General features: G+C 29.4%; 1 protein-coding gene across 3 annotated transcripts in view; it reads left to right on the forward strand.

Annotated features, from left to right (window-relative positions):
* Positions 1-14,063, forward strand: part of LOC121131846 (chymotrypsin-like protease CTRL-1) — a 117,808-nt gene extending 103,745 nt beyond the window's left edge. For all 3 annotated transcript variants that reach the window (XM_040727236.2, XM_071894047.1, XM_071894048.1), the window contains 6 exons: positions 1,930-2,104; positions 8,184-8,281; positions 12,102-12,297; positions 12,372-12,465; positions 12,525-12,676; positions 12,739-14,063. In XM_040727236.2, the coding sequence (XP_040583170.1) occupies positions 1,930-2,104; positions 8,184-8,281; positions 12,102-12,297; positions 12,372-12,465; positions 12,525-12,676; positions 12,739-12,951 (928 nt within the window). In that variant the 3' untranslated portion in view covers positions 12,952-14,063. The remainder of the gene's footprint in view (positions 1-1,929; positions 2,105-8,183; positions 8,282-12,101; positions 12,298-12,371; positions 12,466-12,524; positions 12,677-12,738) is intronic.
* The last annotated feature ends 2,255 nt before the right edge of the window (positions 14,064-16,318 follow it).

Here is a 16,318-nt window from a genome sequence, read left to right on the forward strand (position 1 = left end):
ATCGTTTTGTTCCGGCACCAACTGTTTTTGGTCAAAATATATCACTTTTAGGCCTCTGGTACCGTCGCTATGTGTAAAAAAAAAAGTATTTTATATATTTAGAAAATTATTTTGTATCTTGTGTTTAATAATAATTTAATGGGTCTAAGAGGTGCTCAATAATTTGTGATTTTCATTTCATTTCAAAAATAATGTTCATTATTTGTATTGTTCACAGCAGAAAGTATCTTTGTACAAGGAAAAAAATATTGAGCCAAAAACGGGGCAATCTACTATATCTACTACATCAAATGGCCATTACGTTCTTAAAAGATTCGTTTATGGTTCATTAATGGTTGATATACCTACATATTGATTTAAAAATTAAAATATTATGTTATGCATAGACAATAAAACAGTTGGTCTTAACACTCCTTTGAGTCATTAAGAGAATTATTGGGAGAATAACTTTTAGAAGGACGACTGAAATTGTTTAAAAAATATATATATTTTTCCCCATCCCATTTATTTAGCGTTGAGTTGAAATATAAATGGACATGTGGTGAGTTAACACACACACACAAAAAAACAAAAAAACTATCTACAACAAAAATAATGTAAATGAGAAATGGTCCACTTATGCACTTACATATATTAAATATCAATTCATAAAAAGTTGCAATTTAATATTTGTTAGTTATTTGACTTGTATCTTATATTTGTATATACAGGTTGAAACCAACTTTGAACTCATCCAGATCCCGTATGAGCGTATGACGGCCGAATTCCCCCACCCCCAGGTTAAGTGACTAAATTTCAGTTTGTTGTCATTCGTAGCCCATTTTTGAGATGGAGAAACACGATTTCTCATCAAGTTGTGTTTTTGTAATTTGAATTCATCGCTTTTTTTAAAAATGCAAATAACTTCAGAATTAATTATGCTAGAATGCTACTATTGGTGTCATTTGACCCCCTGTTGTTCAAAGATTTCAAATTGTTGCAATTGGTCTAGATCAAGTAATTGGAATAAACTCTGGGACCTTTTATCCAAGATTAAAATTTTCCTCAAAAAGCAAAATAGATACGATCGTTTTAATTTAAAAATTCATACAAATGCAAATATTGTTATGTAAAAATTGAAATAGGATAAAATATATGTGATACCAATTGTTTTAAATGGTACCACACGACCTAATACCCTTATAAAATTATTTCATTAAGGGTCTATTCCTTAAAGAAGTACAAAACAGTTAAAAATGAAAGGCTAGATCAGACATGCCAAATCTTTTGTTATTCAAAATTTTGTATATTTAAAAGATATATTAATGCTAAACCCATAACTTTGCTGTAAATTCAAAATTACCAACTCTGATTAATTTATTTTTTATTTATGAAAGATTAATATTTTTGTGTATGAAATAAAATGGTTACTCCTTTTGAGAGTTGAGGACCATGGAGTTCATATTGAAAATTAGTTTAGTATTACCGTCTATGGTATTAAGTAAAACCCAAAAAAATTGTGACAATGCATATGTTCAGAATCTGAATGAGATCAAAGTTTGTTCCAATTGAAGTGCACGATCCTTTATTTAGGGAATCTATACATACATCAAATATTTTCCAACTAACTGGAGTAATAAGATTAACTGTATTTATTCAACAAATCAGTGAGAAATGTAGGCTTTGACATGAATTCTTATTCTTATCTCCGTACATCTATATTCATTCTTATAGACCTACGACTACATAACATACAATGTTATCAATGTATCCTTAATCTGTAATTAAAAGGAAATGTTAGAATAGATTGTTACCCTCTTGATATCCATGTTTTTTGTATTTACATTCAAATAACTATGATTTTAGAATACATTTAAATCAAGCATATGAGCATAATATTAACTGGCTACACTTTTACAAATCGCTGATTTTTTAATAATCTATTTACAGTGGAGGAACTCCTTATTCATATTGTGGAATCCATGATCACGATGTATGTTGTTTTGTACCCGACAATGCAGAGCCCGTGGGTATTCTTCCAACAGCGAATCGAGCACGGTGTGGACGAAAAGGATTTGATTCTGGGAACAGCGGTGGAGCAGATATGGCAGAATGGCCATGGCATGTAAGTTTGAAGTATTATAATGTCTAAGTTGGAAAGGTTGCCTAGAGTTACTTGATTGATAAAATACATGGATAATCCTCATGCATAACTTTAAAGAAAAATGAATTTTTACATCAGTTTTATCTATAAAGTATATTTTTATTAATAATGGATGGCGCTAGGTACTTTCGCTTTAATGTATTTTGCCTCAGGACATTATGCCTTAAACCCATATTTCCTAAAAAATATTTCTCCTTAATATAAAAGTAAATGAGGGTTTTACGTCGTTATTATATATTTTTGGTAGAAATTGGTGTTCTTTTTGAATTTTTTGATCAAAATGTGTAATGTATATCAATATAATAAGCAATGAATGATTGTTTGCTGTTCAAATTAGAGACAAAATAGGTGATAAAGTTAGTTTATTAAAATAAAAAGCAAACCAAAACACGACAACGATTTGAATGGGAGAAGTGCTAATTAATTTTCCGTTATCAGTTATCATTAGACATGATGGATTATTTATTCATTTTGGAAAATACTCATGGATTGACAAAACAACAAACTATGAGGACGTGTCATAATTATATCATTTTTCCAACAGAAAACAATCATTTAAAGTGTTTTATATTAATAAACATTACATATTTTAAAGGAAACATCAATTTTAAGCAATAATAAACAATACCGTCGGTTAAACTTTATTTATTCATAGTCTGAAGGAATTAATGACGACACAAGGTTTACTCTTACAGAAAGCGATATGATATTATCAGTAATATATTAAAGTAGACTGGTCTTCCAACATAGAAAGATGATTTTCTATGTGACATAGAATTGATTTACTCAATTACAGAGCTTCTCAAATCTTAAACATAAGGCGTGTCATTCACAGATTTTTATTTGTTCGATTCTATGTATGTGTACATGCAATAGTTACGGATTCAAATAGTTATAAAGGTTAATTATATTAAAAACTTCATTGTACTGTTAGCAGGAAATATCCCCACATATTTTTTATCAGTTGTTTCAAAGTTTAAAAGTCCTAACTGTACTCCTGGTTACCTGCTAGGTACTAATTGTAAGACATCCATTCTCACGTATTTTTAAGCTATGATCCCTCAGAACTGATTCGTTACTTGTCAATTTAATCATCAAATTCCTAATAATTATTTCCCTTCATGCTTAGGGTCACATAGAATGACACTGCTTGCTAACACTTCCTTATGTCACTGTCCATACAAAATATTACAATACCAATAAGGATCTGAGAGCAATTTTTTAATAACATCAATGCCATATCTGGCATATTTTTACTATTTTATAACTAAGCTAAAATCTTGATCTAGTTTATTTTTAAACATATTATTTTAATTTAAAAGTTAAGAACCCTGAATGAGGGCTGCTATTAAACTTTTTAACAAAATCCAAGACGTATGTATCTATATAAAACACAAGTTTAAAAAAAAAAAACAACCAAAGGCTACAAAAAGATTAAAATATAATGAGTTATTTTACTATCCAGTATCACTTGTTTACAAATAAGAAGATGATCAATAATAGCAAATTGAATATTGTGCTCTACAAAATATGTAGCAAAGAGGATTTCACTCGTTACTGTTTGTATGCTTTTACTTGATTTTTTTATGGTTATAAATTGAGCTATATTTACATAATTTTTAACCATATCAAAACCTTTTGTATGTTTACAGAATTTATATGCTTTATAAGCATAGGTTTATTTGCTTTTCTAGAGGAACAGAACAAATACAGGATCGTTTTTATCTTGTTATGGTCAATCTTGAAATTATGGTACCTTTAACTTTCTTTTTTATTCACAAATTATGTTTTTAACAGTCATATTAATAATGATTAATCATTGCATGAAATTCATTTGAAAAATTTGGTTTATTATTTTAACCAGATTAATGATGAGCAATGTGAAAGTAGATAGAGTGAATAAAGTAGAATAAACACTAAAGTCTGAAAAGTTTGGAGGCACTATGCCCATAATGTCACTTTAGTACAAAAACGATCATAAAAGTTTAAACGTGCTCAAATCGTTTTAAATCATACACATTTGAAAAGTTTTCAAAGGTGCATGTAATTTAAAGTACAAAACTGTATCTAGATATACATTTGAATCAAATAAGTAAACAAATTATATTTTGAAATAAAATAACATAATAATTGTTCTTTATGGTTTATTTTATACTAAAAATCCAAGGTTCTAATCATTTTCTAAGTTAAACCCCAATAACGCAAGAGGATACTCTGGAACCAAAGATCTATTGGGAAACACCAAGCACTGGGAGTCCTATCCTAAATGAGGTAGCGACTAAAAATTAATGTACATGATATCTTGCTATTTTTTTATGATGAAGGCAAATAGTAAGTATATTTATCATTATGGTTAATATACTTTGTAGGGACTTACACCCTAGTTAAGTTTTTGTTTGTTATTCTTATTTTAAATATCATATGAATTTGTGGTAAAATAATTGTAAAGGGACAAGGAAATAAAAAAAAATGACAACAACACCACCGCCACAGTGTGAAAAACACCATATTCATACATTGCTTGAGTATGTCATTATTAATTAATTATTTTAAATACAAAGTGTATTATTTACCCAGTTTTAATTTACTTTAAAAACTAGATCAGATAGCTCTTATCATCAAAATCTGTTTGTTTCCCTTTGTTATTCAAGTTAAATATTCATACATACATAGAATTTGCAAAAAAAAATTATATTTGTTAAATTATGACAATAGGTGAGATCTGTTCATATTTTGATTCCGTTTTCTTTCGGTATAATTCGCAAAAAAGTGACATGATGAACACCCAATTATGAGTGAGAAGATCATCATAGACAGTAGCAGTACCTCAAGATGTTGATATTTTCTTTTCAGTGCACATAAAAAAATATGGGAGTCACATAGTTTACTATTGCACCACCATAATGGTTCTGGGACATTTTGCCGAAAAAATGATACTTTTATGATGATCCATGTTGCAATATTGAGTTACTATGATTTATATTCATGTTACTCAAATTTTATGAGATAAATTGTTTAATCATTTTCCACGAATTCCTATAATTAAGTGTTCATTAATCAATAATCGTCTCTGATTATATAATTCTCAAGACGGGTTTCTCATTGAACAAGAAATTTACACTACACAAGAAGCACAAATCCCTTTGAAAATCAATACGAAAAATGTTTACCCAACAAATTGTGTCTGTAAAGCAAAGTGGTCATTTGTCAAACTGTGCATTCGGCAATATGTCCGTTCGGCAAAGTGATCCTTTGGCGATGTGTCCGTTAGGTAAAATGGTATTCGGCAAATTGTTTTTCTTCCAAAAAGGGGTTCGGCAAAGTATCCGCCCACTTATCATAATATGTGGCCGTCATCACATAAGCAATTGAATGTGAATTACATTTTTATTCTTCGACGAATCAATCTAATTATTCTTATTAATCCTTTGATGGAAATTCTACTTTAAGTAGCTAAAATTGATCGTCGCAGTGTAAGAATGAGAAATTGATTGGTTTTATTTGGAAGTAGTTATATTGGAGTCAATGTTAGTCTCTTAAATAAAAAAGTCGTTTAAGACTATAACTACAATTTGAATACAGAGGTTATAATTGACTCAAATAGTATATGAAATATTTGTATGTCCATTTGTATAAACATATACAGTTGAGCCCAAAACTATTCATACCCCAACAAAAATCCCAAGAAAACATCTTTAGATGTTCAGGTTGGATCTACAAACTCATTTAGAATATTCCTAATCAATCAAATACTACTCTTACCTAAAGAAATTATAATAATTTTATTATTTTTCTGAGTAAATTAACGAAGTATTATTTTTGGCGTTTCATAAGTGCAAAATTACTTAATATTATGTGAGATGGACTCTGGCTTTCCTCAAATATTGAATACGCTTGGGATAAGTCCTTACCAAGTTGAGTCAAATACTGGATTCGATTTTGGCCCACTCTTTTTGACAGAATCTCCAAAGTTCATCCAGATTTGTCGAATGTCTTTTCCATATTGGTTTTTCAATGTAGTCCATAAATTTTCAAAAGGGTTAAGGTCAGGATTTTGGGCTGGCCAGTCTATGACCCTAACCTTATGCCTATAGAGCCATACTTGAACTTTTTCGGATGTTTACATTGGGGCATTGTCTTGTTGGAACCACCAATGCATTCTATGCTTAAGAATTTTTGCAGATTGATTGCAGTTGCATTTCAAAAATCTTGATATAATCTTCATTTTTCATGCTGCCATCAATTTTATAAAATTTCCCAGTTCCATTGGCAGCAAAACAAGCCCAAATCATGATGCTTCCACCACCGTGTTTCACTAATAAAATAGTGTTTTTCGGGTTCGAGGCGTGGTCCTTTCGTTGGTAAATGCACCAATGTTGGTTGTGGCCTATCAAGTCGACCTTTGTCTCATCTGACCATAGCATAGTGCACCAGAAGTTGAGTTCATCATCTTTTTAGTCATTGACATACTTCAGCCTGGGCATTATGTGCCTAATCTTGAGGAGTGGAGTCTTTATTGGCACACAGCCCCGGAACCCATTTTTGTGTAAAACTTTTTGCACAGTTGATTGACCAACCAAAGTTCATGTTGTTTTCAACCCCTGCTGAATGGATTTGAGAGTTTTTCTTGGATTCTTAGCAATCCCTTGGACTGCATATCTCACTTGTGTTGAACTCAGCTTGTACTTCCTACCATGTCGAGGAAGATTATTGAATTCGTTTGAATTTTGGGATAATGCATTGGACAGAAGATTTTGGGATGGAAAACTTGATGAAAATGTCTCTGTGGCTGTCACCTTGATTATGCCAATTGACTACAACCTGGTGGATGTCCTCACTGCACTCCTTGGGTCTTGATTATAAGGAGTTTTGGATAAGACTGAATCAAGAAATTGGTCCATTACACTTTTCTTTTTCAGAAGATAGTTCAAGGAAATTCTTAACCTTTCTACTACTTTATAGAAATCTTTCAATCTTTCCAGACTTTACCATGATAAAAAAATAGAAAATGTTTTTTTTTTTTATTACCTTTATCGAGTTGTATGAATACTTTTGAAACAAGCAAAAATTGTTTTCGAGGCATAAAAAAATATTTTATATAAAAAGTGGATTATTTTTGTCAATAAATAGTAATTACTATCAAAAACCTAACTGTAAAGAAAATTAAAAATTAAAGATTTCCGATATGGATATTGAAAGGGTACGAATACTTTTAAACTCAACTGTATATGAACTAAAATAATAAATTGGGATTTTCTGCTTTTCTTAATGTTTGTTTAAGATTGTTTTCTTGTTGACACACCTAATATATAAACTTGATATACATTTAATCAATCACAAAATGCCGTGGGTATGTTGTATTAAACTTTGATGTTCTTGTCTTCCCTACTCCGTTTTTGTTCTGTAACAAAATTAAACAATTATTAGCAATTTAAATGTCAAAGAACTATCCTGTAATATCCCCAAAGAATGCGGAATTGGATAAATCATATTGTTGTTATTTATATTTTTTTCTGATTAAACTCATTAATATAATAATAATAAAAAAACCCAAAAATGCATTACAAAAAGATTGAACAAATATAATAAAAATTACATTTTAGAATATTATTTCAGCATGATGATGAATGCTCAGATTAATTATTATATATAGATCTGTATAATAAAGAGTCCTATCTTAAAAGTGTACATATTACCTTTATGATGATTATTTGATATATTGATGACTGGTATAACTACATTTGAATCAATTGGGGCAGATGTTTGTCAAATTATGTTTGTATTTATGGCAGAGGCAAGATAATTAATTTATTTCCTCTACTTTTATGATCCTACACATATAAGAATTCGATTAAAGATTCATTAATCCAGCTCTTTAATAGTGATTATATGAGTATGATCATTAAAATACTTTTAATTTTAAGTGTAGATAATATTATTTTAACCATCCACATAAAAAGAAATTGAGAATCTCATTTTATTCGAAGTAAATTATATTACCATGAACACATAAAATTTAATGCTGCCATATTATTTTCAGGCTGCTATTCTGGAGAAACCTCAAGATTTATATGTATGTGGATCAACTCTATTGGACGAGTCCTGGGTACTCACTGCTGCCCATTGCGTTGATGATTAGTAAGTACATGATTTAAATATGCAAAAAAAAAATTGTTCACATGAATCTATTTAAAAGTCTTATTCAACGACAATGCGATACATTGATCTTTCAAACTAAAAAGTGTAACTTTCTGTAGCCTGGACTATGGATTACTTGAGTGTGCTGGTGCATCCCTTATTTGATAAGGATAACTATTATTCAGGGAGTTGTATTATTTTGTTGAAATATGGCAATTTACAAACTAATATAAGGAAACAATGATCATGCCCGATTGGATCAAAAAAGTATCGTCTATCACAAAATAGGATTTCATTTTATGAAAATACAGTAATACTTTGAGATACGATTTCCCCAACATCCAAATTTTTGTGATACGAGCTAGATTTTTAGTAAAATTTGGGATTTCTATCCGAGTTTTCTTTTTTCATATGAGCTGGTCGTGACGTGATAGCCGCTTCATACACGATAATTTATTTATTCCTTATTGGATAAATTACTTTAACTTAGAAGCTCCGTCCAGGAACTAATTGAAGTCTAATGTTAATGTATTACCGCATACGATATGTGAGGGCCGTTGCTAGCTTTAATTATGTTTGGGGTCTTAGCCCCAAAAATTTTCAACTTTATAAAGCTATTTATATAAATAGGTTTATTTTATAGATATATATATAAATTGGGAGGGGCCCCCCCCGAAAAAGTGCCTAAAGACAGCACTGCTATATGTTATGCTAACTTGACTAAAATAAATATCACTTAAATGGTAGTCAGTTCCTAAAAAAATCTTGTGTAATAAATAATTTTTTCGGAACTATTTCCTTCAAACTTTATCAAAACCTCTTAAATCAAAAAATGTGATTATTTAAGCATGCATAAATCATAATACATAATTTGTAACATTAATCACTTTGAGACTGAAATATTAACTTTAAAATGAAAATTCATATGAATAATTAGTTACGTAATGATCATGTATCAGAGTTTCTCAATGTTGTAATACGATCAGAAACAGTTAGGGTTATAAAAAAGTTAGCGCGGTAGTAATTTAAGTAATAGTAAAAAAATAAACGTGATATATTTTTCAATTATCTTAAGTCTCAACACATGGTACATTTTTCCTATTGTAATAACCCTGTAATTATTAAATTTATTTGTATCAAATTTTTTTTTTTTTTAATAATTGAATCAAAAATAAGATTATCAACTGATAAGATACTTTCAACTAAACAAAAATAGAGTTAGAAGTTGTAACATGTAAAAAATAGTACAAGTTGCAACCCATAAACGAGATGAAACATTTTCAGTTAATAATTTAAATAAGTTTAATGGATTAATTGATTATTTCATAGATATTCGATATACTAAGGATATAATTTATTAGTTTTCAATGAAAATTACTAATGAATAAGTAATCTGTGCCATATTATATACTTCAAATAAAATACGTAATAAATAAATACTTATAGTAGATCAAAATGAAATAATAGTCTTAAATATTACTTTATAAGTATAATATTTGAAGTTTTAATTTAATCAGTTATTTTAGGACAAAAAAATTGCAACTTGTATTGTCTAAAAATATTCACCTTTATTTCCCGACATTTCAATAGATATATAATAGATAAATTAGTTTTTAAACTTCCATAATTTATTTAATTACAGACTAGCAACGTAGAATGGCTCATGTATAATTTAGTGTAAAACTCATACAAATTATGTAAAGATTATTGCCGCAGTTATTGCAACAAAATTCCTAAAACCGGATAAGAGTGTTGTTTACTTCATAGTAGTTTATTTACATAGCCAAAAATAGTGGACCTATCTTGCGGCACAGATATTGAAACCAAATACCATACATGAGTTATTTTTTGTTTTTTACAAACTTGTTTGTTTATTTCTTAATTACTAAAGCTAAGTACAGTGGTGAATCTTGTAGATTATTAAAAAAAGTTTCACAATACCACATTAAGCTTATAAATAGGTCTTAAGGTGTATTACAACATATTTATGATAATGTATTTCAAGGAAATATTATTTACATATTACAATCTTCAAATCTAAACAATTCTCATTTTCAAAATTGAGGTTCTGTGATCAGGGGCAAAATAGGATTATATATATATATTTTTTTTTTTTATGGGTGGGGGGGATTGGTTTTTGGAATTTTTTAGAAAAAAAAATTCGAAAAATTGAATTTCAAATATTAAATTTCTTACATACAAATTTCAAAAATCGATGGCTATTTTCAAAAAATTAAATTCTTTGGAAAAAAATTCGAAAAATTCTCAGTTGTTTCTTTCAAAACAATAAATTTTTTGGAAACAAATTTCAAAAATTAATAAATATTCTTAAAAAAATATAAAAATCTACAGCTGTACACAAATAACATCAAAAATTCATAGCTATTGACAGAGAATTAAATTTTTTGTTAAACAAATATTAAATTTTCTAGTAAGAAGCAAAAATTCCTTAATTTGGGTAGGGGGTGCTACATCCTTTCCAGTCTATCCCCTTCAGACGCCCTAGTGATGTCTCTAGTTTGGCGGGGAAACAATACCACTTAAATCTTTTGTGCTACTAATGTTTAATTTTTCACTCCTACAAAAAGCACATTTTAAACCACAGAATCGTATTATTATGAAAGGGAGAAGGGTTGAGGTTTGAAGATTATAATATGCCAAATTCTAATAAATAAATTGTCTATTGGTCCAATTCAACAAATACAAATGTACTCAAATGATCTCTTCTCATTTGTCTAAGTCATAAACTGCAATTTGAAATAACTTACGGTTTCATTGTCTACCTATTTCTTGTATACATAATACATTGCAAAAAATTAAATAAAAGTTTGAAGAATGAGCAACTTAATATATTAATCACTCATTCTATAAATATATATAGACACTTATTTGCTGATATATTAACGTATTCTATACATATATATTGGATACCATATTATTGACATATATTCAACCGAATGAATGACAAATGTACGCCTGTAAATATATTCATGAGTAGTGTTGTGGTAATCCTTATTTAGGACTGAGGATCGTGGTCCAGTCCAGTGGCACCAAGTCCCACTCGTCAATTATTAAAGTAGGTAAAATTGATTCTTGGTGACGTTGTTGAGGGTGTTTTTCCTTATACTAATTAAGTATTCTGTTATATAATATAATATGACAAATTATATAACTAAATAATAATCTAATATGTTCGAATTATAAAGAATTGTAATGAAGATAGGAATATTTTTGAAAGATACTTGCAATGCTCCGAGGTAAATAGAAATACAAGGTTAGACCATAGAGCAATTGGGCTTGCTAGAATTTTCAATTTGATGTATCGTACCGACTGCTGGAAGCCTGGGCAAGATCTCCAGATTTTTGACAAAACACGTAAGTAACCATAGTCTATGACGTCAATATTGCTAGAATTTTCAAATTGATGTATCTTACCAACTGCTGGGTAAGAAAGACAGATTTTGACAAAACACGCAACCAATCATTGACTATGACGTCACTATTAAAAAGCGTGCTGGAAGTAAAACATTAGTCGTAGAACGCAAGAGAGGAAGGAAAAAAGAATATAGACAAGGACGTTAGCTAGAATTACTCTATTGTCGATTTACTTTTATGAGTATAACCTCATACTTCTATTAACCTTGCAATGCTCATAATATGCCTGATATATCTTATTTCGCTTAATAAACCAACGTCATTTTCAAGAAAAAGTTAAGGTCCTAAGACTGGACTATACCAAATAAATGAAGACCAACACAAAATTATCTATGAGTGTGCAATTTTTGTATAATTTTAACACCGGGTTTATTTATCCCAATAGTCTTCCTTTTGTACCAACCATTCAAGATATACTGAAGGTTCGTCTTGGAGAATATGATGTGAGTACCACAGCAGAACCACTCCGCCATGAGGAGTTCAATGTGACAGATATCGTTATGCATCCAGGATTTAATAATTCCACATTAGTTCATGATATTGCCTTACTGAAATTGGAAAGACCTGCCAAGCGCAAACAAGTAATTTGTTTAATTTTTCTTAGTAATATTGATTTTATAACCGATTTTCCTTTTTCTTATAAATTTTTATTTAGAACATTGATGTGGTTTGCATGCCTAAATCTAGGGATTTCAATCCCTCTCAATTTGCTCGATGCTATGTCACGGGTTGGGGACGGAGAACAGAGAGTAAATATTTTATCTGCTTACATAATATATTTAACTAACCCCTATTTTTCACACAAAAGCTTCTGAACATTCTTTAGTCCTTAAAGAAATCGAAGTTCCATTATGGAGTTACACTAACTGCAATGGAGCACTCAAAGCTCAATTCGGGCCTGCTTATTCCCTCCCCACAACTGCCATATGTGCTGGAGCAGAAGGCAGGGATGCCTGTGACGTAAATGCCCTATCTGACACTAATACAACTAATTCACTTTTTAATTATCCTCCAATTTCCAGGGTGACGGTGGTGGACCATTAGTTTGCGAAAAGGAAGGTAAATGGTATCAAATCGGCATTGTCAGCTTTGGAATTGGCTGTGGTCGGAAAAACATTCCTGGAGTCTACACTAAAGTAAGCGAGTACGACTCATGGATTGAGAACGTTATTCTTGGAACACCAGATATATCTAAAAAGAAAAAGGGCTTCAATTCCAAAGCTCATCATAACTAAGGATATCTAATTATATCGATACAACATGAATATGGTTTAAATTTCCCAATTGGGAATCTTTTTTTTATCTTTAAAAAAAAATGATATTATTTGACTAATTATATAAGTATATATTTATGAAGTTTTATCATAAGAGGCATTTCAACATACAATTTGTATTTCTTTCGTAATTTATACTTTACATACGGCAGGGGGATTTTTAAAATTTTTTAAATTAATTGATGACTTGGTTTTTCATACTTATACGATATCAGGTTTTTTGTTATTTTTCAAATTCGCTTATTATTTAAAATATAGCAAATCAAGGCATTATCATTGAATCAGCCACTATTTTGTATCTTTCCCATTATTAGACATTAAATTTGTAAAATAGATTCAATAGCCTTTTGTAAAAGCAAGGATTAGACATCAGTGTGCGAGTGATTTAGGTTTAAGCTGATCTTTAATGATAAAAAAAGCTTCATAAGAAATCAAATATGTAAAAATTTAGAGTTTAGATATTTAAATAAATACTTTATTTCATCCCTGCATCAAAAAATAATGTTACTCTCAATCCATGGACCTTAATGTTCAAGAAGGGAAGGAATAACAAAATATCTGAACGACTAAAAAAAATTGGACACTTTTAATCCACATGAACTATTTCTTTGCTGAAGTAACATTAATTTTGGAGCAAAAACACGTTCAACCCATTCTTACCTTAGTACAGACAGTGCTTAAGACGCAAGCACCCAAATGAGGGTCTTCACAAGGATTTTTCTTTGGTCTTGCATTATTACTTTTTGACAGTTTTTGATATATTTTTTTTTGTAAGCTATACTTTTTTTTTGTTAGAAAAGATATAAAAATAAATTCACATTATTACAATTACATTGTAATTGTAATAAAAAAGCACAACAGCCCTTCACCCCCGTAGTCAGGGGCCTCAGTTAAACGTGTATATCATCGATGCTCTTGTTCGTCACAAAGGTAGTTCACGTTATGATTGTACATATATTTGGCCTCAAACAAGGCCGGAAGATGCAGGCATAAATACCCAAACTAGAAAAACGCAATTTTTAAAATATGTTGCCAAATGAACCTTCCGCCCCACAAAAAAAAAAAAACAAAAACACACGATGTATATTATTATTACTCGGACATTATATAATTCTAAGAACTATCTATTTTTTTTAAATATATCTCCCTACTAATCCCCTTATCCAAGATTAGACTCTTTTTTTCAACTTTTATATTTTTGTACACTTTTTTTATGTATTCTGCGTTGTAAAATGATTTACTCTTATTATTATACTATTCATATTTTGGTGTTATTGAAGTTTTGGGTTTAAAGAATATTTTTATATAAATATGTTTATTATTATAATTTCTTTTTTGAATAATCATTGTGATCAAATCATTATTATTTTTTGTTATATATACATGACTGATAAAGTGTGTCTTTCTTTTATTTTATTTGTATTTTTTTAAAAACCAATACTTACTTTTCGTTTTACTTTGTTCATAATTTTTTTTTGTAAGAAGCTTAAATAGGCTGGAATAAAATTTTGATGTATACTATATAGAAAAAATATATATATAAAATGAAAAAAATCTTCACCAATTTTATTTTTCTACAAAATAAATTTCTTACTCCTTAACAAATTAGATTTTTCTGAATAATTTAAATATTTTATATTAGTGATGAAAATCCAGTGTATTTTTTAGCTCGTCCAGTTTTTTTTTAAATTGGTTGTCTGGCGAATTATTATTTTTTTTTCTAAATATAAAACTTTATTTTACTTAACACACAAATTGGTACAAAAGTAGCTAATATTTATTACTAATTACTACATTGAAATTTTAATCATTTTTATAATTGAAAAAAGAAAAAAAAAACTGTAACAACTCCTGGAATTTTTTCTCTCTATTGAGGCGTGTTAGATATATAATTTACACTCCTCTACTAAAGTCTTAATAATGAATACTTATACAATTGATAAAGTACTTTTCTCTACCTTTTATTTTCCCTCTCTTCTCTCTCCCTTGGCTACATACATCAGATCCTTTTAATTATTATAAAAAAGGAAAAGAAAAACACAAGAGAAGAAGAACCCTGAATAATAATAAAAAGGAATGGCCAATATTTGTGACAGGATTAACATAGGGGGGCGTGTGCAGGCTTTTCTTTTTCAAATCATTCCGGTATTATTGAACAGTTTAATCGGACTCTGTGGCATTTATTTCTGTAAACATTAAAAAGAAACCCCCCGTAATAAGTGTCGTCTTTATCTTCATGTCTTCGTCAGCTGTCTGGCTAATGAATTTTCTTTTCCTTAGCTTTTGTCATTATTATTTAACTCCAGAGTAGTGAAATTTATTTGCTACTACATTCAATTATATTCAAAACCTTATGGAACATTCATGAGTGCCCATAAAAGAAAGATAGTAACTTGAGGATTTGTACTCACAGTAGAATTAATGATCGACATCGGAGTAATTCTTGCCAATGTCTTTTTTTATTTATTTCTTCTCCTCTTCTCTTGTACAGCAGATTGTAGCTAATCTGATTAAACTTCATGACTGCTAAGCCACTCTCCAAAATATTCTTGGAATTGTTAAGGTTACCATGTTGATTTTCGGTTTCTTTTTCTAATATAAGCAAAATATACCCAATTTTCATCAAAAGTCATCAAGATGCTGGTATAAACAGGGGTGGACTCAAAACTTGCAGTTTTATAATTAAATTACAAAAAATTGATTTTTATGAAATCAAAAATAGACTATTCATCTAACCAATTTCTAATTTTTAATTCAATATATTATACTTCACAAGTAATAATAGGCTTGCTACACTTAAAAACAGATTGACAACTCTTGACGATGAAGGCCAAGTACATGGCGTATCATGTTGTCATAATGACAGTTTGAAGTGAATCCAAATTTAGATGATATGTGCAGCAGATATGTTTCTCTAGGATACCTTAAACTTCAAAGTCCAAACAATTAATGTCAGGGATGGATGAGGGCCACATGAAGGCAGTCTAGGAATCAGCTATATTGTTGCTACAAAATTTTAGTTTTTTTTATTCTATGAGGCTGTAATGGACCTCTTGATGTTGATGTTATACTCAGGGCCTTTGTAGCCTTCTCAATACTCATATATATATCGTTTTCAAAATAAATTAATTATAGGAGTATATTTGTTAAAAAGAGTATTTTTATAATGTTATATCAATAAGTGCTTGTGATCTACTTAATTAAGCTCTGCAGTAAGTAGATGTTTTTTGTTTTTAAATTCTTTATTTACTCTTAAAATTTTATAAGATAATGTAAGAGGAGTATTAATGAAATGAAAGTTTTAATCTTTTATGCATCAATAACCTCG

This window comes from Lepeophtheirus salmonis, chromosome 1 (genome assembly GCF_016086655.4).
Source record: "Lepeophtheirus salmonis chromosome 1, UVic_Lsal_1.4, whole genome shotgun sequence".
In the NCBI taxonomy this organism is placed as follows: domain Eukaryota; kingdom Metazoa; phylum Arthropoda; class Copepoda; order Siphonostomatoida; family Caligidae; genus Lepeophtheirus; species Lepeophtheirus salmonis.